At 38.9% G+C, this 23,769-nt stretch overlaps 1 protein-coding gene across 2 annotated transcripts in view; it reads left to right on the top strand.

Moving 5' to 3' along the window:
• Positions 1–23,769, top strand: part of NELL1 (neural EGFL like 1) — a 1,044,338-nt gene that overhangs the window by 650,247 nt on the left and 370,322 nt on the right. For both annotated transcript variants that reach the window (XM_062198070.1, XM_062198069.1), the window contains one exon: positions 10,971–11,093. In XM_062198070.1, the coding sequence (XP_062054054.1) occupies positions 10,971–11,093 (123 nt within the window). The remainder of the gene's footprint in view (positions 1–10,970; positions 11,094–23,769) is intronic.

Below are 23,769 nucleotides of genomic sequence, written 5' to 3'. Positions count from 1 at the left end.
TCCTAGCTAACATATTAATAAATATAAAATTATAACTGATAAATATTATGAAGGACAAATGCTGAGCATTTTTAGATCACTTTATAGGAGAAATGTCCCCAGTCAAAGAAATCATGCCTTCTATGTCTTTTGATGTTAGGACTGACTTGATATTCCAAGGGTAAGCAAATGTTATCAGCATTAAGAGGAAAGAGCATAAGAAAATTCCTATAGTGAGACGTAACAAGGTCCTTTTAAAAAAGGTAATGCCAGTGTTGGAGAAGAGTATGCAGCAATGGGAATGAGATTGAATCATACTGAATTATTAGCTGAAAATTGTCTTAAAATATTTGTCTTTATTTTAAGAATACTGGAGAATTTTTCTTCCAGATGTAGCAAGATAATAAGCTTTGAATTTCTAAGATTGCTCTAAGAGCAGTATGAAGTGTACATTTAGGAGGGCAACAGTGAATGTGGGGAGATGCATTGGGAGAGTGGTCCTAGGGAGAGATAATTGTAACTTGGATGAAGGTGGTAGCAATGGAATTACAGATATGAGAATTTGAGACATTTTCGAGAGAAAAATCTACAAGATGTGGTGATTGATTGATTATAAGGGGTTAAGGAAGAGAGCAGTATCGAAAATGATTAATTAACCTCTTGACTCTGTTTCCTCTGCCATGGTTTGACAATGACTTCTTTGGTTTGAATGTAACATCCTATAGTCTCAGGTCAAATACAACCTCTTTGTCCTTGTTTCTTCATTTATAAAATAAAGATGATAATAATGCTTAATTCATATGGATACAATAATACAATTCAGCAGTTATCTGAATTGTATTACATAAAAATACAATATATTATACAAAAATTATTTATGTGGAATCTCAATTCTTAGTGCTGTTTAGGAAATGAGCAGAGGAGGAAAGTGTCCAATTTCCTACAAATTAAAACACTGGAACTTTTTTATTCCTTTGAAGATGGAGCAGTCCCATTCTTTTTTTTTTTAAGATTTATTTATTTATTTGAAAGTCAGAGTTACACAAAGAGAGGAGAGGCAGAGAGAGAGAAAGAGGTCTTCCATCCGATGGTTCACTCCCCAATTGGCTGCAATGACCACAGCTACGCTGATCCGAAGCCAGGAACCAGGAGCTTCTTCTGGGCCTCCCATGTGGGTGCAGGGGTCCAAGGACTTGGGCCATCTTCCACTGCTTTCTCAGGCCATAGCAGAGAGCTGGATTGGAAGTGAAACAGCCAGGTTTCGAACTGACGCCCATATGGGATGCCGGCGCTTCAGGCCAGGGCATTAACCCGCTGTGCCACAGTGCTGGCCCCAATCCCATTCTTTTTGGTTCTTCCCTCTTCCAACTAAAAAATACTTGAAGACTGAACGTTTGAAAGAAGAACTGTTTGGAAACTGTGGAATTTATAAAACAACAAAATATGATGAGTTCCTTTTTTTTCTTTTCTTCTCTTCCTCTTGCTCTTTTTTCCTTTAATTCTTTTTTTCCTCCATTGGTCTCTCCTGTATCCTACATTGGGGTTCAGAATAAGCCACATATGGAATGGCCAAAAGGCATAGGCAAAATTAGCTACAAAGAAAGCCTCCCCCGGTGAAAGATCCAAGAAAAAGGGGGACCAACAAATAGAAAATCTTTTTGAAAATATTCATCTTATGGAAAACCATTAGAAGCAGACTAGGCTCTCAGTTCTTTGCTGGATTAATGTCACAGAAGAGAGCAGAGCAAGGTTACACTCACTGTCTCACCACTTTTTCCCTCCCAAATAGGGAGCAGAATTTCCAGTTCCATCCATCATTGACAAGGTGATATGAGCTGAGGCTAACATTATATCTTTAATGGTGACTGAATGTTTTCCTCCTCAAAACTGGCAACAAAGCTGTGATGATTACTTTCGCCCACCACTTTTATGCAATCTAACACTGGAAGTCTTATCCAATACAATAAAACATCAAAAGAAATTAAAAGGCTTGCAGAATTGAAAGAAACAAGTAAAGGTGTTCTTAGTTACAGATGGCATGACGTCTCTGTAGAAATCTCCAGGAATCTACAAAAAATACTGTAAAACTAATAAATGAGTTTGACAAGGTTATAAGGTATAAGATGTTCATAGAGAAGTCAATTGTATTCTTACAATTACCTTACCCGCAATCAGTATTTAGAAAACACAATTAAATAGATAACCTACAACTGTTTCAAAATAAAACAAAATACCTCATAATCAATCCAATAAAGCATATACAGAGTGATATTTACAAAACATTAATGAAGGAAATAAAAGCATATATAAGTAAACAGAGAGAAGTACTGCGTTCATGGATTGGAATGCTCAGTACAGTAGAGATCTTAGCTCTCTACAGGTTGACCCGTTTATAAGTTTTACAGAACTCCTATCAGAATCCCATTAAGCTGGCCAGCGCCGTGGCTTAACAGGCTAATCCTCCGCCTTGCGGCGCCGGCACCCTGGGTTCTAGTCCCGGTCGGGGTGCCGGATTCTATCCCGGTTGCCCCTCTTCCAGGCCAGCTCTCTGCTATGGCCCGGGAAGGCAGTGGAGGATGGCCCAAGTCCTTGGGTCCTGCACCCACATGGGAGACCAGGAGAAGCACCTGGCTCCTGGCTTCGGATCAACACGATGTGCCAGCCACAGTGGCCATTGGAGAGTGAACCAACGGCAAAAAGGAAGACCTTTCTCTCTGTCTCTCTCTCACTATCCACTCTGCCTGTCAAAAAAAAAAAAAAAAAAAAAGAATCCCATTAAGCTGAATCTAAAATTTACATAGAAAAGCAAATGAACTGAAAAAAACAAAAAGAACTGTGAAAAGAAGAATAAAGTAGGAAAATCTCTCTACTTCATATTAAGGATTTCTGTACAGACACAGTAATCAAAATAGCATGGTATTGGCAGAGAAACAAACATATAGATCAATGGAATAGAATAACATAACCCAGAAGGAAACCAATACAAATATAACTAATTGGTTTTGACAAAGGCATAAAATCAATTCAAAAAAGGAGTTAAATAGCTCTTCAACAGATAATGTTGGATAAATTGGACATGCATAGTCAAAATGCTATAAAATATGGCCGGCGCCGTGGCTTAACAGGCTAATCCTCCGCCTTGCAGCGCCGGCACACCGGGTTCTAGTCCCGGTCGGGGCACCGATCCTGTCCCGGTCGCCCCTCTTCCAGGCCAGCTCTCTGCTGTGGCCAGGGAGTGCAGTGGAGGATGGCCCAAGTGCTTGGGCCCTGCACCCCATGGGAGACCAGGAGAAGCACCTGGCTCCTGCCATCGGAACGGCGCGGTGCGCCGGCCGCAGCGCGCCTACCGCGGCGGCCATTGGAGGGTGAACCAACGGCAAAAAGGAAGACCTTTCTCTCTGTCTCCCTCTACTGTCCACTCTGCCTGTCAAAAATAAAACAAAAATATATAAAAAAAATGCTATAAAATATAAAATGTTATATAAAATTACATCAAATGGATCATGCATTTATATATAAAATGTAAAACTATAAACTGATGGGAAAAATGAGAGAAAATGTTTGGAATCCAGGGTTACTCAAAGCATTCTTAGATATAATGTCAAAAAACACCCTCCATTAAAGAAAATATAATACTTTGAACATAAGCAACATTAAAATCTTTTTGCATTGTGAAAGATTATAATAAGTGGATGAAAATACAAACTAGGGACTGGCGCTGTGGTGCTCTAGGTTAATCCTCCGCCTGCAGCGCCAGCATCCCATATGGGCGCCGGTTCTAGTGCCAGTTGCTCCTCTTCCAGTCCACCTCTCTGCTGTGGCCTGGGATAGCAGTAGAAGATGGTTCACGTGCTTGGGCCCTTGCACCCACATGGGAGATTGGGAAGAGGCACCTGGCTCCTGGCTTCAGATCGGCACAGCTCCAGCCATTTGGGGAGTGAACCAGCGGAGGGGAGACCTTTCTCTCTGTCTCTCTCTCTCTCTCACTGTCTGTAAATCTACCTGTCAAATAAATAAATAAATAAAATCTTTTTTTAAAAAAAGAGAATATAAACTATAGATGTGAAAAATATTGGCAAACCAGATTATCAGAAATGGCTTCATATCTAGAATGTATGAAGATTTATCAAATTTTAGTAATAAACTAGATACAAATGGTCAAGTATTTAGCCAAAGACTAGATACAGATGATAAATAAGCATATGAAAACATGCTCAACTTCCTTTTCTATTAGCAACATGCAAATTAAAAGCACAATGTGGTATTACAACACACAAGTAATAATAGTTAAAATAAAAAATAATGATCATGTATAATACTGGTGAGGATGTGAGAAACTAGATAATTCATATATTGCTGGTGGGAATGTAAAATAGTGTTGGCATTCTAAAAGATTGTCAGTTTCTTACAAAACTAAACATATACTCAGTAGGTAACTCTACAAGTAAACTCTTGCACATTTTCCCCAGAAAAATGAGAACATGTGTTCACAAAAATTGGTACACAAACATCATAACAATTGTGTTCCTACTATGTATACAGAACACAACTCTAATATCCTTTAGTATATGAATGGTGGAACAAACTGTCTTAAATCCATACAGTGGAATCTTATTCAGCAGTAGAAAGAAATGAATTATTGATGCAGGGATCCGGCTTGAAACCAAGGGTGTTATGCTTAGTAAACAAAGTCGATCTTAAAATGTACTTATGTATAGTTCCATTTATATAACATTTTCTAAATGACAAATTATGGAGATGGAAAATGCCTTAGTATTTTACTGGTGACAGGGACTGGGAAGGGTGCATGTAGGAGAATGTCAAGTTAGCCCAGATACAAGGAGATAGCAAGATTGTTATGATAGTAGCATGAATTTATGTATTTGAATAATACTGCTTAGAACTATCCGCATACTTGTGTAATACATACTTACACATAATACACAAATGAGTATAAGCTGAATTAGACTTGTTAGTGGGAATATGCCAGTGTTAATTTGTCAGTTCGATGGGCAACCATGTAAGATGTCACTGTTAGGGGAAATTACATTAATGGCACATAGGACCTTTGTACTTCTTTCTGTGAGCCTATGATTTTTTTAAAGTAAAAATGATCTACATTATGTCCAACATCATAGAAATTCCATTGGATCACATCGTAAAATAGATTTTTAGAAAGAATATAGGATACTTAATATATACTAAATCGATCTTCTGTATATAAAGATAATTGAAAATGAATCTTGATGTGAATGGAATGGGAGAGGGAGCGGGAAATGGGAGGGTGCGGGTGGGAGGGAAGTTATGGGCGGGGAAAAGCCATTGTAATCCATAAACTGTACTTTGTAAAATATAAAAGTGAAAAGATATGAATACTACTAATAAAAATTTGCAAAAAAAAAGAATATAGGAAAGGAAGGAGGAGAAGGAAGTTTCAGTTTCAGATGTGCAACTTATTTTCTTTTATATGAGAGGGAGATCATGTTAAAATTTTTATTAATATAAAAGAAACAGATTTCATGTATTTCATAAGTACAATTCTAAGAAAGTAATCATACTTTCCTCTCCTTCTCTCCCTTCCTCAATCACCCTTCTTCCTTCCCTTTTTTCTTTAATTTTTTTCAAAAACATAATTTCAGTCCATTCTATTATCACAGCCTTAATGTACCAGTTACCATAATATACAACAAGTAAAACATATAAAGATCATTGTTCCACAGTAGTATAAACAAGGGCTAAAATAATAATCAAATTTATATGCTTTTTTTTTTTTTTGACAGGCAGAGTGGACAGTGAGAGAGAGAGACAGAGAGAAAGGTCTTCCTTTTGCCGTTGGTTCACCCTCCAATGGCCGCCGTGGCTGGCGCACTGCGGCCGGCTGCCTTCTGTACTCCAAACTAGTTTTTTTCATTTGTAAAATGTGACTGAAAGACTCGATGGGCATATCCCATTATAAGAACTTTGTCAAGAGATCACTTTGAACAAAGTAAAGGCAAAGCCAGTCAGACCCCAGAAATGAGTCATTTGCAGTCAGAGTTGAAGTAATTGTTTCAGGAGCTTGTTTGGGTCCTGCCTAGTTGGCTAAGGAACAGATTGTAATGGCTATTGATGGTAGTCTTTCTGTCACTTAGATGGCTTGGTTAGAGTCCTTCTGAGATAGTCCTTGGAAAGGAAAGGAGGAGTAAGGGGAAAGAAATTATGTGATAATGACAGTGCTTACTGAGTACTCAAATATTGGCTAGCATAACAATATTCTCATCATCATCATTATTATTGGTGGAGAGACAGATTACTACCACAGTCATTATCTTTTGTTCTGAGAAGTTGGATATTCCAAATATACTGTAACCAAACTAAGGTTAGACATCAATAATTATAAACATGCATTCTTCACCTTCTCAGTCTACAGTCTGATTTCCTGGGGACCATAATTGTTATTAAACAAATACTTCTTTGAACCTTACAATAGGTATAGGTATTCTAAATTAATTTTCTTCAAATGCCTAACTGTTTATTGCCTTTCTGCCTGAAGTACTAGCCTATAAAGTAAATAAAATGTTTTCTCAATCATTATTTACCCAGCACCCAATGATTAAGTCTGCTCACAAGTAATTGCAGCAGCAGCAGAAGCAGCAGCGATAGTAGTAACAATGATAAAATAGCTTTCACTTATGGAGTCCTTACCGGATGCAATGTCCTGTAATAAATATTTTCCCTGTGTAACTAATTTAACCCTTATCACAGTCCTAGGAGATAGGTTTGGTTTAACTACTAACCACATTTTATTCTGTGAAATTTAGACACACAGAATCTTAGTAGCTTACTCAAATTCTTAGCTAGAAATTGGCATACTCAGGATCTTCTAATCCAGACCACTTGGTTCTGGAGTTATACTTCTAATCTCTAGACCATGATTCCTTCACAAGCACTTAATCATGTTGCTTTTGCAACATTTCCAGCAATTGGAAAGGAGAATTTCCAGTGACTGGAAAGGAAAATTTAAGGAGACTGTATTTTTCTTTTTGCCTCCTCTGTTGAACACTGTTTTGAAGGCCCTAGTCGATTTGAAAACTTCTGCATGACTACAGATAATGAAATATGGAAGTTTTCTAGCTTTGGTTTTTTGAGGATAGGTCACTTCTTTTCAGGAAGTATGCAGCAGGTTTTGGTGGGAACTTGGCGTTAATATAGAAGAAGACTCTTAATTTTTGGCAGAATGAAATAACTCCCATATATTTTGGTTTACTTGCAACTGCATACAGCTTTCTTCTAACAGTTGTTATATGACAGTCCACTTGATGTCTAGATTTACAACCTAAGCCCCCTTGCTTCCCATTTTTGTGACATTAGGTAGGTTATTTAATATCCTTTCATCTCAATTCTTTTATTATAAAATGAGCACACCACACATACTTCATATGATTGCTGAGAGAATTAAATTAAATGACATATAAAATATTTAGTGCATATTAGGTAAGGCATTAATGATAAAAGTCACAAATATGGTCAAAATATATTTTTATATAATTGCCTTGAAATAGGTAGAAGTACTGACTTTTACAAAAGTTCCAAGATGTGTGAAATCCATGTGTTCTAGAAAGCAGGTGTGAAGATTTATGGCAAGAATATGAGTTTGAAGTGTTTGAAGGTAAAAGAGACACAGATAATTTAACTATATAGGGAAAGTATCTTTTGGATCAGGCCAACAATATGAAAAAACAGAGGCAGGAGCAAACACATTCATTTGCAGGACTCCTCTCAGAGAAGACAATTTGATTTAAGAATATTGGGAGGCCAGATCAGGTAAGAAAGGGTAGACTAGACTTTTGGAATGTTGCTTAAAAACCACACTTTCTCTAAACTGTTATTTTGTCTTTGGTGCTCTTCCTGGGAAACTCTGAGAAAACCATGAACATTCTTTTCTCAAAATTTATTCATTGATTTATATGAAAGGGAGGGGAGGGAGGAGAAAAAATCTTCCATATGCTGGTCCACTCCATCAAATGCAGCAGCAGGTGCTGGAGCCATGAACTCCATCTGGGTCTCCCACATGGGTGGCAGAGATTCAAATACTTGAGCCATTATCTACTATTTCGATGTGCGATGTATGTATGTTGTATGCAGCAGCTGTGGCACAACACCCAACCAACCCATCTTCACTGTTCTTAAAAGATCATCTCAAACCTACTTGTTGTGAGAAGACTTATTTCTCCTTCATATTGAAAGGAATTTTTCCCCTCTAATGAACTCTCACACAGTTTATTTTTCTTATCTAGTGTGGCCACACATGCCAGTTTTTCCAGATCATTCTGAGTTCTACCTATTATCCCTACTATTATTTGTGAAACACCCTTTCACTATAAACTATGTGCTGTTGGTATGATAAAATATAAAGTCACCTTCCCAAAACTCTTATCACTTCTCTCATGTGTTCCTGTCAGTTACATATTAATGTCTTATGGCACCTATTAACATGCTTATGACATCAAAGTTCATATCTACTCACCTTTGTATTCCTACTATAGACCCTAATAATTATCAAATGAATTTAAATAAGGAGACTGAAAACTCTTGGAGTCTAACTTTATATGCTTAGACTTTTCAGTCTCTAACATCATCTGGCATTGCACCTGCACATACTAGGTACTTGATAGGTCTGTAAATTTGGTTAGACAGCCATAGGCTTGAGCTGTTTCTGGAGTGAGCTGGGATGATTTCCGCACACTAGAAGTATGTGCTCATAAATCTTTTCTTCTCTCATTGCTTTCTACCCTGTGCATGTTTCTCACTGACAATTTGGTTTGGAGTTAAGACTTAACAAACATTTTTGTTCATAAAAATTTCAGGTGTTAAATCGAGTCAGATGTGTATCTGTGTTTTACCTCAGTTGTTTTTGAGTGACTAAAACAGCTATTTTACAAAATTTAACCCATCTCATTATGAAGCCCCTGGTAGGAAATTTAAAATGAAAATTAATGAAGATGGATGATATTTCAACTGATTGGTACATTGATTTAACAGTTCACTTAACAAACTATATTGAATTTTTAGTTTCACTCCAAAGTTAGTGTAATTTCATTGGATTTTTTTTTTAAATTTTATTTAATGAATATAAATTTCCAGTGTACAGCTTATGGATTACAATGGCTTCCCCCTCCCATAACTTCCCTCCCACCCGCAACCCTCCCCTCTCCCGCTCCCTCTCCCCTTCCATTTGCATCAAGATTCATTTTCAGTTCTCTTTATATACAGAAGATCAATTTAGTATAAAGATTTCAACAGTTTGCACCCACATAGAAACACAAAGTGAAACATACTGTTTGAGTACTAGTTATAGCATTAAATCACAATGTACAGCACATTAAGGACAGAGATCCCGCATGAGGAGCAACTGCACAGTGGCTCCTGTTGTTGACCCAACAAATTGACACTCTAGTTTATGGCGCCAGTAACCATCCTAGGCTGTCGTCATGAGTTGCCAAGGCTATGGAAGCCTTCATTGGAATTAACAGCTGGAATTTCTAGTCTTATTTTATATTCCTTTATGATTTAATAGTTCTACTTGTTTTTTTTTTAATTTTTTCTTTTAATTTTTTTGACAGGCAGAGTTAGTGCAAGAGAGAAAGACAGAGAGAAAGGTCTTCCTTTTTCCATTGGTTCACCACCCAATGGCTACTGCAGCTGGCGTGCTGTGCCGATCGGAAGCCAGGAGCCAGGTGCTTTCTCCTGGTCTCCCATGCGGGTGCAGGGCCCAAGCACTTGGGCCATCCTCCACTGCCTTCTGGGGCTGCAGCAGAGAGCTGGACTGGAAGAGGAACAACCGGGACAGAATCCGGCGCCTCGACCGGGACTAGAACCCTGGGTGCCAGCGCCGCAGGCATAGGATTAGCCTAGTGAGCCACAGCACCGGCCTTTTTTCTTAAATTTCTAAGTTACTATACCAAATGTTAAAGGAATTTAAAGGTGTATACTTTCCTTTATTGTTTAATTATAGAATAGTCATTTGAACAACTCTCTATACTTCCTGATTGTTGAAAAGGAAGAATAGTTGTCTGTGAAATCTTGGTTTCTACCTTAGAATATTTTAGCCCATTTTGCAGAGTTTGATCCATTTCCCCTTATGGCAAGGATGCCCCAGATATCTGAATATTTATAACAATATCACTTCACTACATATTGGAAAACCCCGAGGTTAAATTCTGAACCTTATAAAAATGTGCTATATAGAAAGTTAAAGTTAGAATGCTGAAGTCCCTTAATTAGCACCCTAAGAGCAAACACCTTTTCTACTCAGAACACTCCCTGTGCTTGCCAACACTCCCTGTGATCTGTACTATTCCTTTGAAGACATTTATTACTAAATATTCCTTTGGTAGGCTTTATTAGCTTAGCTTCCCTTTTCAGTTTTGTCCTCTTTGTTCTAAAGACATGTGGAAACTCTTTTTTTTTAAACCTTAGGGTAAGATTTCCCGTGCTCTGCACTGTCAACATATGGGGTGTGCTAATTTTGTACTGTGGTAGGCTCTCCTGTGCATTCTAGGAAGAGGCTAGGCAGCAACCCTGGCCTCTGTCTACTAGATTCCAGTTGTATTTCCTGTCATCAATCATGATAACCAGAAATATCTTCAGATATTATCAAATGTTTCTTGGTATAGGGTGCAAAATTGCCTCCTGGTGGAAACCACTGCCTTGATACCTCTGTAGAGGCTTTTTCAGCAGACGGAATGAGCAATGAACTTAGAGCGAGTTACATGAAGTCTTTCACCTCTGTGACATTCCATTTCTGTCTCTGCATTGTGAGAATAATACCATCTTCTAGAGTTGTAGAGATTTCAATCACATCAGGTACAGAAAATTTCCATGAATATAGTAAGATCTGTATCATTGTCATTCTTATTTGGTGAGTTCCAGCTAATTTTCCCAACACAAGTGATTCCAACTTAAGAAATGGTATCTGTTCTTCTCCCTCCCTACTTTTTCCCTGAAAACAGAGCACGATGAATGCGGCAGCGGGCAGCACAACTGTGATGAGAATGCCATCTGCACCAACACTGTCCAGGGACACAGCTGTACCTGCAAACCAGGCTACGTGGGGAACGGAACCATCTGTAGAGGTAGGCTTGCCACCTTTGGGGTGTGCTGTCGGCTGCTACCCTGCCTGGGCTTTTGGAGCTCTGGTGGCAGGTCTTCTTTACCACTGTGGTGTATTTAAAAGTGGCCAATATTCCTGCTCCTGGTCTATCAGTTGGCAAAAGTGCTGTGCATCAAAGAAAAGTGCTTTGGATTTAACTTTTGGGTTGAAAGAAAATCATGTTGGTGTAAGTCTGTGGCATGGTTGTACAACTTAGTAGTTCAGCTCTTCGCCTAAATTAGTGATGAAGACTCCGGTAACTGACTTAGGTCTTCCTTTCCTGTGACCTTTGCTCAGAGGCCAATAAGTACTCTTCACATCCGCATTTGAGGTTGCTTAGGTAGGAAACTCGAAGTGTTATCCCTTGTCTGTGTTTGGGAGCAGTTTAGCAGCCAGTAGCTCTGCCTTTCCTCAGAACTGAGAATAAAGTTAAAATGACTTCTCTGGCCTATGAGGCATGTAGAATCTTGCTGTTGGCACCTCTCAGTTGGCATCTTTCTCTGCTTTCACCTTCAATCCCTTTGCACCAGCACACTGATTCCCCATTCTTCCTTGACACCGACGTGGTCTCAGCCTTAAAGCTCATTTCCTTCATTTCTGCTCAGATGTGTCCTCATTACTGAGGCATTCTTTAAGCACCCATCTAAAATAGCACCCATAGTATTTCTTAGCAAAGTTCCCTGCTTGTTTTTTCCTACATAAATACAGCTTGACAAAACATTATATGTGTGTTTATCACTCTGTACTATATAACTCCCAACTGGGATATAAGTTCCATGACGTGACCCTTGGTCTTATCTCTCCCACTCTGTCCCCAGCAATTAGAATGGTGTGTAACACATTGCAGGTGCTTATGAACTGGCTGAATCAATCAAAGGGGAAAGAGACACAATCACATTGAAAAAGAGGCAACATGAACATTAAACCAGGAAACACACTATGAGATAGGTTTTCATATCATCAACATTTTAGATTTTAGATAAAATTGAGACACAGAGAGGTTAAGTCACTTGCCCCAGGATACACAGCTAGCGTGTTAGCAGCACTCCTTTGCAGAGCTGACATGCTGAGAATAAGAGGAAAATAATTTACAATGACAAAGTTACCATGTTCCATATTGGATTTTGGGGAAATTAAAAAAGTGAGTTTATTGTATGTTGGTGAGGGTAAGGTAAAAAGAAAGTCTCTTACAAGGCTGACAGTATAAATTGCCAAAACCCTTTGTGAACAGTAATTTGGTGAAATCAATAATGTCCAAAGTAGGCATTCCGCAGTTCCTTTAGTTTTACCACCTGAAATGTATTCTAGAGAGCACAAGTTCACAAGGAGGAGAAAAATGCACATATACTGATATTTTCATAATATTGCTTGTGTTCACTGAAAACTAGAGGAACCAAAATATCCATTAGTAATGGGATGATTACATTTATATTGGTGCATTCATGTCAAGAAGAATGAAGTGGTTTAGAGTCTAAGTATATGGGTGTATACACACGCACACACACTCAGATGTATATACGTACTCATATACCCTGAAAGTTTCCCAAAGGTGCACTTTTGAAGAAAATAGTAAGAAAAACAAATAAAAACATTTTGCAGTGTACACATCAGGATCATCACATATCAAATTGATTATTTACAAGTATCTGTACACACATTCATGTAAATTCAAAAGACTTGGAACATGCAAACTATTCACCTGATTTCCTATGTGTGTAAATAAAGAACATTCATTGTTACTATGAACTCTATATTATTTGTTTATGTTCCAATGGGAATTTATACATCCAATATATGTGTGTTTGTGAAAGTTCCATGATGTGAATCAATTAGTTCAGTTTTTAAAAGAAGACCAAGAATATTTTCAAAGCAAAAGCAAAACCAAAACATTCACATTAACATGGTCCCATGGGTTATCTAGTCCACAGCTGGTAGCTGCATGCTGACACAGTAAATCTGAGAAACAACAGAGGGATTGGATTTTAATTCATGTTTTCCCAGTTATGTTGCCTCATAAAATAATATTAATTGCCCTTATTCAGTGAATTTGTGTTTGTTAAATCCTCTTTTCCCTTTGTGATAAGTGGCAGCTTCACCTGTATGGAATTATAAAGTCCAACCATGAAAAATATGAGTTCAAATAATGTTCCTGGTGTCTACAGTCTCTGAAGGGAAACATATCTTCCCTTGAAAGTTATGAAGTAGGGAAAGCAATTTTCTGAAAGTGATTTTCCTGGTCAATTACTTTGACATCAATAGATAAGGAGAGAATTTTATGTTTTAGAAATGTTGCATGAGGAAGCAGTGTCCTACAAAGAATTGATCAAAGCTTAGAAAGTTAAAATTTAGGTGTGTTTTCATTACTGATAAGCTCTAACTTTTACATCATTATATAAGAAAATTTGGTTAGTATCACCTTTCCTGTTTATCCAACAATGTTATCGCAAATAATTACTAAGGGACTATATGTTGATAATTTTAAACTATAAAGTGAGATACAAAGTGAAAATAATATTATTAGTGTTTCAGTGAAGAAGAGGGAAGAAAAAGAGGAGGAGGAGGAGGAGAAGTGGGAGGAAGTTGGGGGAGGATGAAAAGGAGGAGAAAGAGAAGGAGGAGAAAGAAGAGGACGAGGATAGTCCTTGGGTTGGCATGAACCTTAGCCTTCTGCCTTTGGTATCAAATGTGTGTCTCACTTTTAGGACACACATTTTATGGTTTATCGGCTTTTGATGGTTATAGGGAGGGTTGGACAAGGATAAGGAAACAAATTGAACTAATTATTTTTCTATGTGAAATATCTAAATCTTCTTCTAAATATTGTGTGGTTTATAGACTTGTGTAAATATTAGTGGAAATAAACAACACTGCTAACCCTTCTGTTAACAAGCATAACATAAAGAACTTGTAAAACAAAACTAATTGGTGTACATTCTTTCAGTTGGGCTTTCCTGGTGGCTAATATTCCCATAAGGATATTTTTTTCTTCATATGGAAAATATCCATTCAGCTTCACCAAGCATCACCAAATATGTGTAGTACTCTGGCTGGATGCATACATTTGTAATCTCCTTTAGTTTCTACTGTAATCCTGAGAGACTGATAGTGTTACTTGATTTCACAGGCAAATCTTGAATGAGGCATAATTGAATTTGATTTAACCTTGGTAATGGGACTGCTTTTTGTTCTTCCCTTCCTTCTCCTTTTCTCTCCTCACTTCCCTTCTCTTTTTCTTTCCCCATTCCTTCCTTTTTCCATTTCTCCTACTGTACATTCCTGTATGTTTGTTCTCGTTCTTGCTCTTGCTCTCACTTTCTCTCTCTCTCTTCTACCTCAAAATTGAAAAGATAGCAAGGTATAAAATGTGTTGCTAATTCTTTTGGCAGTTAGAATTAAATAGACAAAACACTGGCAAACATTTTTAAAATCAGATTAGTGTAGCCTGACATGAGGGTTCAGGTTATCTGCAGAGGACTTTTTATCTGCTTTCCCAGTCATGAGTTAACCATGTAGAAAAACAGGTTTTAACTAGGCAGTTGTCGATTTGTATCTGATAGACTAATCCTTCACTTTTATCTGTCATTAGCTCTGGATAAGCTGGGGTAATCTTTGAAAGCATTCCTTTCTTCATGACTAATAATGTTGATGTTTATTTCATAAACCTATAGTGAGTGTGAATTTTGTATCTGGAATATAGTTCCAGGCAGAAAAAGAGCAAAGGGTTAGACAAATCCCAAAGGGCTTTCACCATTTAATATTGAAGAAAGATTTGTACAAATGTTTCCAACCCAATGGAACAATTTACAAAATGATATTATCTAATGTTAGAGAGGAATTATTCAAAATACAAAACCATATGAAATGCGTATGTATTAGTTGGAATTTCTTTGGTTGCAAAAAGTAGAAATCTACTGGCAAGACTGACTATGTTAGTTGAAGGACCCAGAAGAAAAATGAAATATGAGATCCTTATTCAAAAAGAAGCAAAAATCTGCTGTATTAAGGTTTTGAAATATAACAATTTTACCTTGTTTTAGTTTCCCTCATCCCGTCATGGTGGTTGGTGTTTATATTTACTGTCATTCCCTTGGGCATGGGAGTAGAAGCTTCAGGTAATCCTGAAGCTTAGCCAGGCAACTTTCTTGACCAATGTGTCCTGGCAGGGGCAGAGAAGTTGAATCAGCTATCTCCCTCTCACTCAAATACTCTGTGCAATCCACAGTAGGTGGGAACCTCTCAAGAATATTGTAGTTTCTGTACCAGTTCCCTGGATAACCATGAAATGAACTGGGGTGCTTACAACTCACCACAGGGATGGGCCTGCTGTGCTCCTGGAAATATTTGAACTTTCCAATCTGGAGGCAGGATCATCCTTGGGCAGTGGCAAATATGTGGGGATGGAGAGCCCAGGAGGAATCCTCTGCCCAGAAGAGTGGATAGCTGAGAACATATCCTGGAGATATATAGGCTGTAGGAGGTGGTAGTACATATGAGCTAACGCTCTAAGCTCAAGATGCCTGCTCTGTTGTCCCATGGAGCCTCATTGACAAAGCACAAAATCATGTATGAACTTTTAAGAACATCTAGGTGGCAACAGAGCTTTAAACCCAAAAGAGTGAGGTCCTCTGAGTGAAGCACTGTACACAACTACTCTGCATGCTTATGTCATTAGCAATGTCTATCGTCTACTAGAATGTTAAAGCAAAAAAAAAAAAAAAAAAAAAAAAGAAAGAACTTTATGATGTGGCTTCCCAGAAGCATCATAGAACTTAGGGACAAAAAAGTAGCCGGAGCTTAGGAAAAGGTTGCTGCAAGAACTATCTCAAAGTACTCTCTTTCTGTCTCCTTTCTGCTTTTGTGCATTGGGCTGTACTTCTATCTCACTGCAGACTTCTCTCTCAAAGTAGGACTTTGTTTATCCATGTGGTTAAGGGTAAGTTCTTCTATATTTCAGTCTCAAAAGCTTCTTGTTTTTGGAGAACCTTATGGGCATTGATTACCACTATGCAAAGTCACAGATGACAGATATATTGTGGAAGTTATCAGTTTATCAATATATTTTGAAAATTATTTTACTTTGAGAACAGCCTAAAGCAATAACTTTGTTTTCCCCATCTGCATTCATAACCAAATGAGATGTAGATAAACAAATAAACCACATAGTCCAAAATGTCAGCATAAATAATTACAAGGAACATGGCATAATGTGTGTAATGATAGTATTATTTTTTAAAAGATTTCTTTATTTATTTGAAAGTCAGAGTTACACAGAGAGAGAAGGGGAGTCATGGAGAGAGAAATCTTTCATCCCCTGGTTCTCTCCCCAATTGGCCACATCAGCTGGAACTGTACTGATCTAAAGCCAGGAGCCAGGAGCTTTTTCTGGGTCTCCCACATGGGTGCAGGGGCCCAAGGACTTGGACCATCATCTACTGCTTTCCAAGGCCATACCAGAGAGCTGAATTGGAAGTGGAGCAGCTGGGACTCAAACCAGTGCCCATACGGGATGCCGACACTGCAGATAGTGGCTTTACCCACTATGCCACAGTGCCAGCCCTTAATGATAGCGTTATAATGTTGAACGTCAGAAGTAGGGAGGCTTGTACAGCGAATTGAATGAAGACCAAGATAACCCGCAGAGCATCTCCATGTGGGGCTGCTTCTTACATCTTTGGGCAGGATGAACAACCCATAATGGGTATTTCATGTGGGCATGGGACCCATAGTACATAAATGAGGAAAGAGTTGGGCTGCACATGACTTATCTAAACAGTTCCTCTCTTCCACTCATCAACACTCAGGATGAGAGGGTGGACCAAGAGGCCAAGGGGAAGTCACTTTTAGTAACTTTTAGGGAAATCTGACAAGTAGAGAACATAAGCATCTGCTCCCCAATCCATCCCCAACTACTGCTATTAACAGTGAGCAAATTGTGTCTCACCTTCATTCTTAAGTGAAAGACAGGTAAGGAACCTTTCAAAACACTTCTTTTTTTTATTTTTTTGACAGGCAGAGTGGACAGTGAGAGAGAGACAGAGAGAAAGGTCTTCCTTTGCCATTGGTTCACCCTCCAATGGCCACCGCGGCCAGCGCACTGCGCTGATCTGAAGGCAGGAGCCAGGTGCTTCTCCTGGTCTCCCATGGGGTGCAGGGCCCAAGAACTTGGGCCATCCTGCACTGCACTCCCGGGCCATAGCAGAGAGCTGGCTTGGAAGAGGGGCACCCAGACTGGGACTAGAACCCGGTGTGCTGGCGCCGCAAGGTGGAGGATTAGCCTATTGAGCTGTGGCACCGGCTCAAAACACTTCTAATAAAGAATTACTTAAGTGAGAAATAAGAGCCACAGGATTAATTGAAGGGTTTCTTTGACTTTTCATCTCTTTTCAACTCGTGGCTGTCTTCATCATTGGCAGAGTCATTCTGAAGAATATTCTACATCTAGTGCCAGGCATTTGCTCCAAATCCTCCAACATTTCGGGAGATAATGGCAGATATAATACTACTAATAGCCTTTTGTTGCCTAGTGAAATAGATCAATTTAACTTCCATTGTCTGGAGTTTATTTTCAGACTATCTGGGGAAGACTCTGAAATGATTTTCTAGTTTGTGGCAACATAACTCCCCTTCTCCTTGAGTTTTTTTTTTTTTTTAATAAAGATTAATTTATTTGAAACTCTGAGTTACAGAGAGAGAGGGAGGGAGGCAGAGAGAGAGAGAGAGAGAGAGAGAGAGAGAGAGAGAGACTGAGACTCAACTCTCCAAGTGGCTACAACAGTCAGGGCTGAGCTAGGCCAAAGCCAGGATCCAGGTGATACATCCAGGTCTCCTACATGGGTGGCAGGGGCCCAAGCTCTTGGGTCATATTCCTCTGCTTTTCCTGGCCATCAGCAGGGAGCCACAATGAAAGTATGGCAGTGGAGACTCAAACTGGTGCCCAAAAGATATGCTGGCATCACAGGTGGTGGCTTTATTAACTGTGTCATGATGCTGTCCCCTCTCCTTGACTGTTAATTCTGATATCCCACACTGATAGTTCCTGCAGGGTGAGTACTCATACTCCTTTGTGCTATCCGCATACCCTCAAAACACTACCATAATCCCTTTCATACCATGCAACAGTTGTCTGCTTAGTTGTCTATTTCCTGCAGGCCATGGATTATTCATCTCTAACTATCACTTAACACAGAGCCTAGCATATTATAGTGGTCAGAATTTTCTTAATGAGTATACTCATGAAAATTCTTTCCTAACAGAACGTCTACTTGTGTATTTCTCTGATCTTACAAGAAAGCAAATGTCTGTCTTGGACATTGGAGAACATAGGCTACCCAAGCCTTATCACCAGCTTAAGGCTATCACTGTTCCCAAAGCTAGATATACAAACTGACATTAATGTAGAACCTGGGTTGCTAATGGATGACAAGCTTTCAAAGAAAAATCATGATAATGAAATTCAGTTCATGGTAAAATCTCTACAAACAGGTGAATGTTTAAGAAATTTCAGAAAATTGTAGTGCTTTCAACTCATTCATTGTGAGCTTGCTTACATTGAGTGCCTTTGTGGAAGTGCTGCTTCCTAGAAATTTCCATTTGATGTGATTCTGGATAAATTATGTGTGTGGGAAACAGAAAGCCAGGGAAGGTGTGATATAGACAGAAAGATGAGTGTGACAACTCATGCTAAAGATGCAAGTAAAATTCTGAATTAAAATACATACCCTTAGTAAAATAGGCATTTTTCACATGCAAAGATGTTTTCAGAGGCTCACAGGTAATATTAGAGGAAAGGAGTTGAGGAAGGAAATAGAAAGGTAAGTTGCTATATCAGAGTATCACCAAAGATCACCAAATTAATAAATTACTGGTCTGTGAATCATAGAAGATGGAATGGGGGCTTTGAAACCAACAGCATGGAAAATAGGAAACCTGCGGCAAAAATACTTAAAACACTCTGGACATAGTGGATAATGTAATGGGGAAGAATTCAGGAAGGGATTAACCTAAAATTTTGCCTTTAGAAATAAAGACAAAATGTGAGAGATGGTGATATGTAGTAGGATTGATGGACAGTATTGGCAGGGTTGACCCAATTAGAGCCAGGCCCATTTGTAAAGAGAAATTCATATTGATAAATAGATAAGGATTGTGAGTATATCTCTAAGTGCCCACCTCTTATGATTGGACAACTTCATAGCAGTTCAAGAAAGCATTTGAAACCATATGCCATATTTGATTTATTTATAGATTCAGAGAGCAGGTAGATTAGAAGAGGCTCAGAGTCAGACTCAGTCAAAAGGAAGAATCCTGTTGCAGCAACTGTGGACCACCCTTCTGACATAAGAGGCTCTTAAAAATTGTCCTCTATAGAGAATAATATTATCTGCTTGGTTGTGCTTAGCATTCTCTTCAGAGTCATAGTGAAATAAATTAGATTAGTGTAAGAAATGTTACATTCAGTTGTTTAGGATTATTAAATGATCTGACCATGGATCATAAGCATAAAGACAGAATAGATGTTAATGCAGGTAACAGAAAATTCCTTTTAGTTAAATTCATCTGGTTATCACAAAGTGCTCTTAATTTAGGGATACAAATTTTGACATAAAGTGACAAGTTTGTCAACAGTTGCAGAGCCATAACACCATGAATCAAAATATATAGACCTGAGGAGTGGGATTTACAACCATAGGAAAAAATGGGCAGACATTTAGTGCAACAGGTAAAATACTGCTTGGAATGTCTACACTTCATATCAGAGTGCCAAGGTTTCAGTCTTGGTTGTATTTCCTTTCCCTATTTCCTGCTCCTGTGCACCCTGAAAAGCTACAGATGATGGCTCATGTACTTGGGCCCCTCGGCTCCTGGCTTTAGCCTGGCCCAACCCTGGATGTTGCTGGCATTTGGGAAGTGAACCAGTGAAATGGAGGTCAGTCTTTCTCAGTCTCTTTCTCCCATTACCCTTTCTCTCTTCATTTTAAATACATGAAAAATAAATGAGTTCACTAAAAATTACATAATTATTGAAAAATATCATTCAATTATTCTCCCACAAAACTGTTCTCTGTTAAAGAAATAAAATCTTCAGCAAGGCATACAAAGCCATGTGGCATCTGGTCCCATCTGGATATCTCAGCCATGTCTCTCTCTTTTTTTTTTTTTCTTTGACAGGCAGAGTGGACAGTGAGAGAAAGACAGAGAGAAAGGTCTTCCTTTTTGCCATTGGTTCACCCTCCAATGGCCGCCGCGGCCAGCGCATCTCGCTGATCCGAAGGCAGGAGCCAGGTGCTTCTCCTGGTCTCCCATGGGGTGCAGGGCCCAAGGACTTGGGCCATCCTGCACTGCACTCCTGGGCCAAAGCAGAGAGCTGGCCTGGAAGAGGGGCAACCGGGACAGAATCCGGCGCCCCGACCGGGACTAGAACCTGGTGTGCCGGCGCTGCAAGGCGGAGGATTAGCCTGTTAAGCCACAGCGCCAGCAGCCATATCTCTTATGATATCATCTCTCTGCATTACCTAATCAGTCACACATGAGCACAGACTAATTCCCTCAAAGCAGAGAGGGCCCGTGACTTTGTGTCCCCTTCCTTCTCTTTGAGATGCTTTATTATCCTGTAGTACTTTCTCTCATCCTTTTGTCTTTAATTGAAATCCTAGTTATCCTTCACAGTACAACACAACTCACATTTTCCCTTGATCTTATTTTTATAAGATTTGTGTTATACTTGCTACTGTTTTTTTTTAAAAGATATATTTATTTATTTGAAAGTCAGCGTTACACAGAAAGAGGAGAGACAGAGAGAGAGAAAGAGGTCTTCCATCCGCTGGTTCACTCCCCAGTTGGCTGCAGTGGTCTGAGCTGCGCCGATCCAAAGTCAGGAGCTTCTTTCTAGTTTCCTACGTGGGTGCAGGGGCCCAAGGACTTGGGCCATCTTCTACTACTTTCCCAGGCCATAGCAGAGAGCTGGATAGGAAGTGGAGCAGCCAGGTCTAGAACCAGCACCTATATGGGATGCTGGCACTTCAGGCCATGGCGCCGACCCCTCTCACTTTCAAATAAATAAGTAAGTCTTTAAAAAATGCTTATATACTACTTTAATGTTTTGGAAAATTATCAGTGGGCCTGCTTTTTTCCAAAGGTATTCTCTGTTGTACATACAAAATTCATTTATTCTATTTTATATTTAATTCCTACAGACACTGAATGTCTTATGGATACCGAATATAGTTACACCATAAGTGATCAAATCCCTTTAGTCTAATTTGAGAGAAATAAGCAGCTCAAGTATGGAATCCCTTTTGCATAGCATCTAGTTTAAAATATCCTTGCTTGGCCCCTCATAGACTCATTCACTCATTCAGCATTCCTGATATAAAGATAGATTTAAAACTTCAAACTACTGAATGCACTTGGCAGTGAAGGCAACAAAGGAAACTTGAAAAGATACTAAGTACATTATTAAATAAAAGAAGGTATGTCAACTACCTGGGAAAAGCATTTTTGCTCATAGTTAGCCCTTTGAAGAAAGGCTAATGTAAACAAAGTTTTACTATATGACCTGTAGAGCACAGATGGGAAGTTCACATCATCCAAATTTGTGAAAAGTCTGTGAGCTGCTTTTTGGTGATATATTGGCCAAATGTGCCATTGTGGACTGTTGTGATCCAGCATTATATTTATTCTGCCTGGGAGTCTGGTGTCAAAGAAGCTTCAAAAGGGCTGAGGGCTTTGATGGAGGGAAGGTATCTAGTCTGGAAATGATAATGGGAAAGCAAGAACTCTTCACTCCCCTTCTTTCACTGATATTCAAATTGTAAAGGAAGATAGAGACTCTATCTGATTAGGCAGCAGAAGTCCCAACTCAACCAGGATAGAAGAGTGAGAAGAATGTTGTAAACATTACCTAAACAAGAAGATCCTGAAAATAGCCTTTAAATATATGGGTTTTGGATGGAGCCATTAAGTGCATGGATTTAAATTCTGGTGCTTGTATTCAATAGTAATATAAGCTTGGACAAGTAACTGAATTTCTCTAAGCTTCAGTTTTCTTTACTTGTGAAAAGTAACTATGTACCAATGCCATCGCACTAGTCCAAGTGATCAATTTCAGCTCACAATTGATAGCTCTGATAGGTCTAAGAGTCAAAGAGATCACACAAACAAGACAAGTATCTGCTAATACTAACTGATAGAATCAAAAAGGGAGAGAAAGATCCAACATGGGAAGCAGGATACACAGCAGACTCATAGAATGGCAGATGTCCTAAACAACACTCTGGCCTCAGAATCAGCCCTCAAGGCATTCGGATCTGGCGGAAGAGCCCATGAGAGTATAGCAGGCATGGAAAGCCAAGATATCATGGAAAAAAAAAAGACCTAAATGAATGATCTCTGTGAGTGAGATCCCAGTGGAAAGAACAGGGCCATCAAAGAAGGAGGTACCTTTCTCCGAAGGGAGGAGAGAACTTCACTTTGACTATGACCCTATCGGAATAAGATCAAAGTCAGCGAACTCTAAAGGCTTCCATAGCCCTGGCAACTCATGACTAGAGCCTAGGGAGATTACTGATGCCATGAACAGGAGTGTCAAATTGTTAAATCAGCAACAGGAGTCACTGTGTACTTACACCCCATGTGGGATCTGTCCCTAATGTGTCGTAAAGCCAAGTGATGCTATAACTAGTACTGAAACAGTATTTTTATACTTTGCGTTTCTGTGTGGGCACAAACTGATGAGGTCTTTACTAATTATATACTGAAGTGATCTTCTGTATATAAAGAGAATTGGAAATGAAAAAAAACAACCTGGTGTTAAAATGGAAATGGCATAGAAAATTAATTAATTTGAAAAAAAATTATGTAGGATCTCTGTCTTTAATGTGCTGTACATTGCTATTTAATGCTATAATTAGTAATCCAATGGTAGTTTTTTCACTTTATGTTGCTATATGGGCAAAATGTTGAAATCTTTACCTAATATATACTAAACTGATCTTCTGTATACAAAGAGAATTGAAAATGAATCTTTACATGAATGGAAGGGGAAAGGGAGCGGGAAAGGGGAGGGTTGCGGGCGGGAGGGAAGTTATGGGAGGGGGGAAGCCATTGTAACCCATAAGCTATACTTTGGAAATTTATATTCATTAAATAAAAGTTTAATAAAAAAAGAAAAGTAACTATAAAAGCATATACATCATATAAAAGCATATACATCATATAAAAGCATATACATCATCAGACATGTTTGTTTTTCTAAACAGCCTCTTTGGAAAAGAAGACACTAAAGGAACTTACTTCATGTGATTGTAAGAATTCGAGATAATATATGTATACTACTTAGTAGATTACCTGGAACATAGGAGTTGCTCAATAGATATTAGTAATTAGGGGGCCAAGATTGTGGGGCAGTGGGTTAAGCTGCAGCCTGAATTGCAGGCATCCTGTATGGGCAGTTCAAGGCCTGGCTGCTCCAATTCCAATCTGGCTCCCTGATAATGCCCATGGGAGGGCAGCAGAGGATGGCCCAAATGTTTGGGCCCCTGAAACCTATGGCTAGAACTAAATGAACCCCTTGACTCTCCAGCAATTACAGCCATGTGGGGAGTGAACCAGCAATTGGAAGATCTCTTTGTCTCTCCCTCTCTCTCTGTAACTTTGAATTT

This window comes from Lepus europaeus, chromosome 7, assembly GCF_033115175.1.
Source record: "Lepus europaeus isolate LE1 chromosome 7, mLepTim1.pri, whole genome shotgun sequence".
In the NCBI taxonomy this organism is placed as follows: Eukaryota; Metazoa; Chordata; class Mammalia; order Lagomorpha; family Leporidae; genus Lepus; species Lepus europaeus.
Note: the sequence above shows the minus strand (reverse complement) of the source record. Positions and strands in the feature narration are given on the sequence as shown.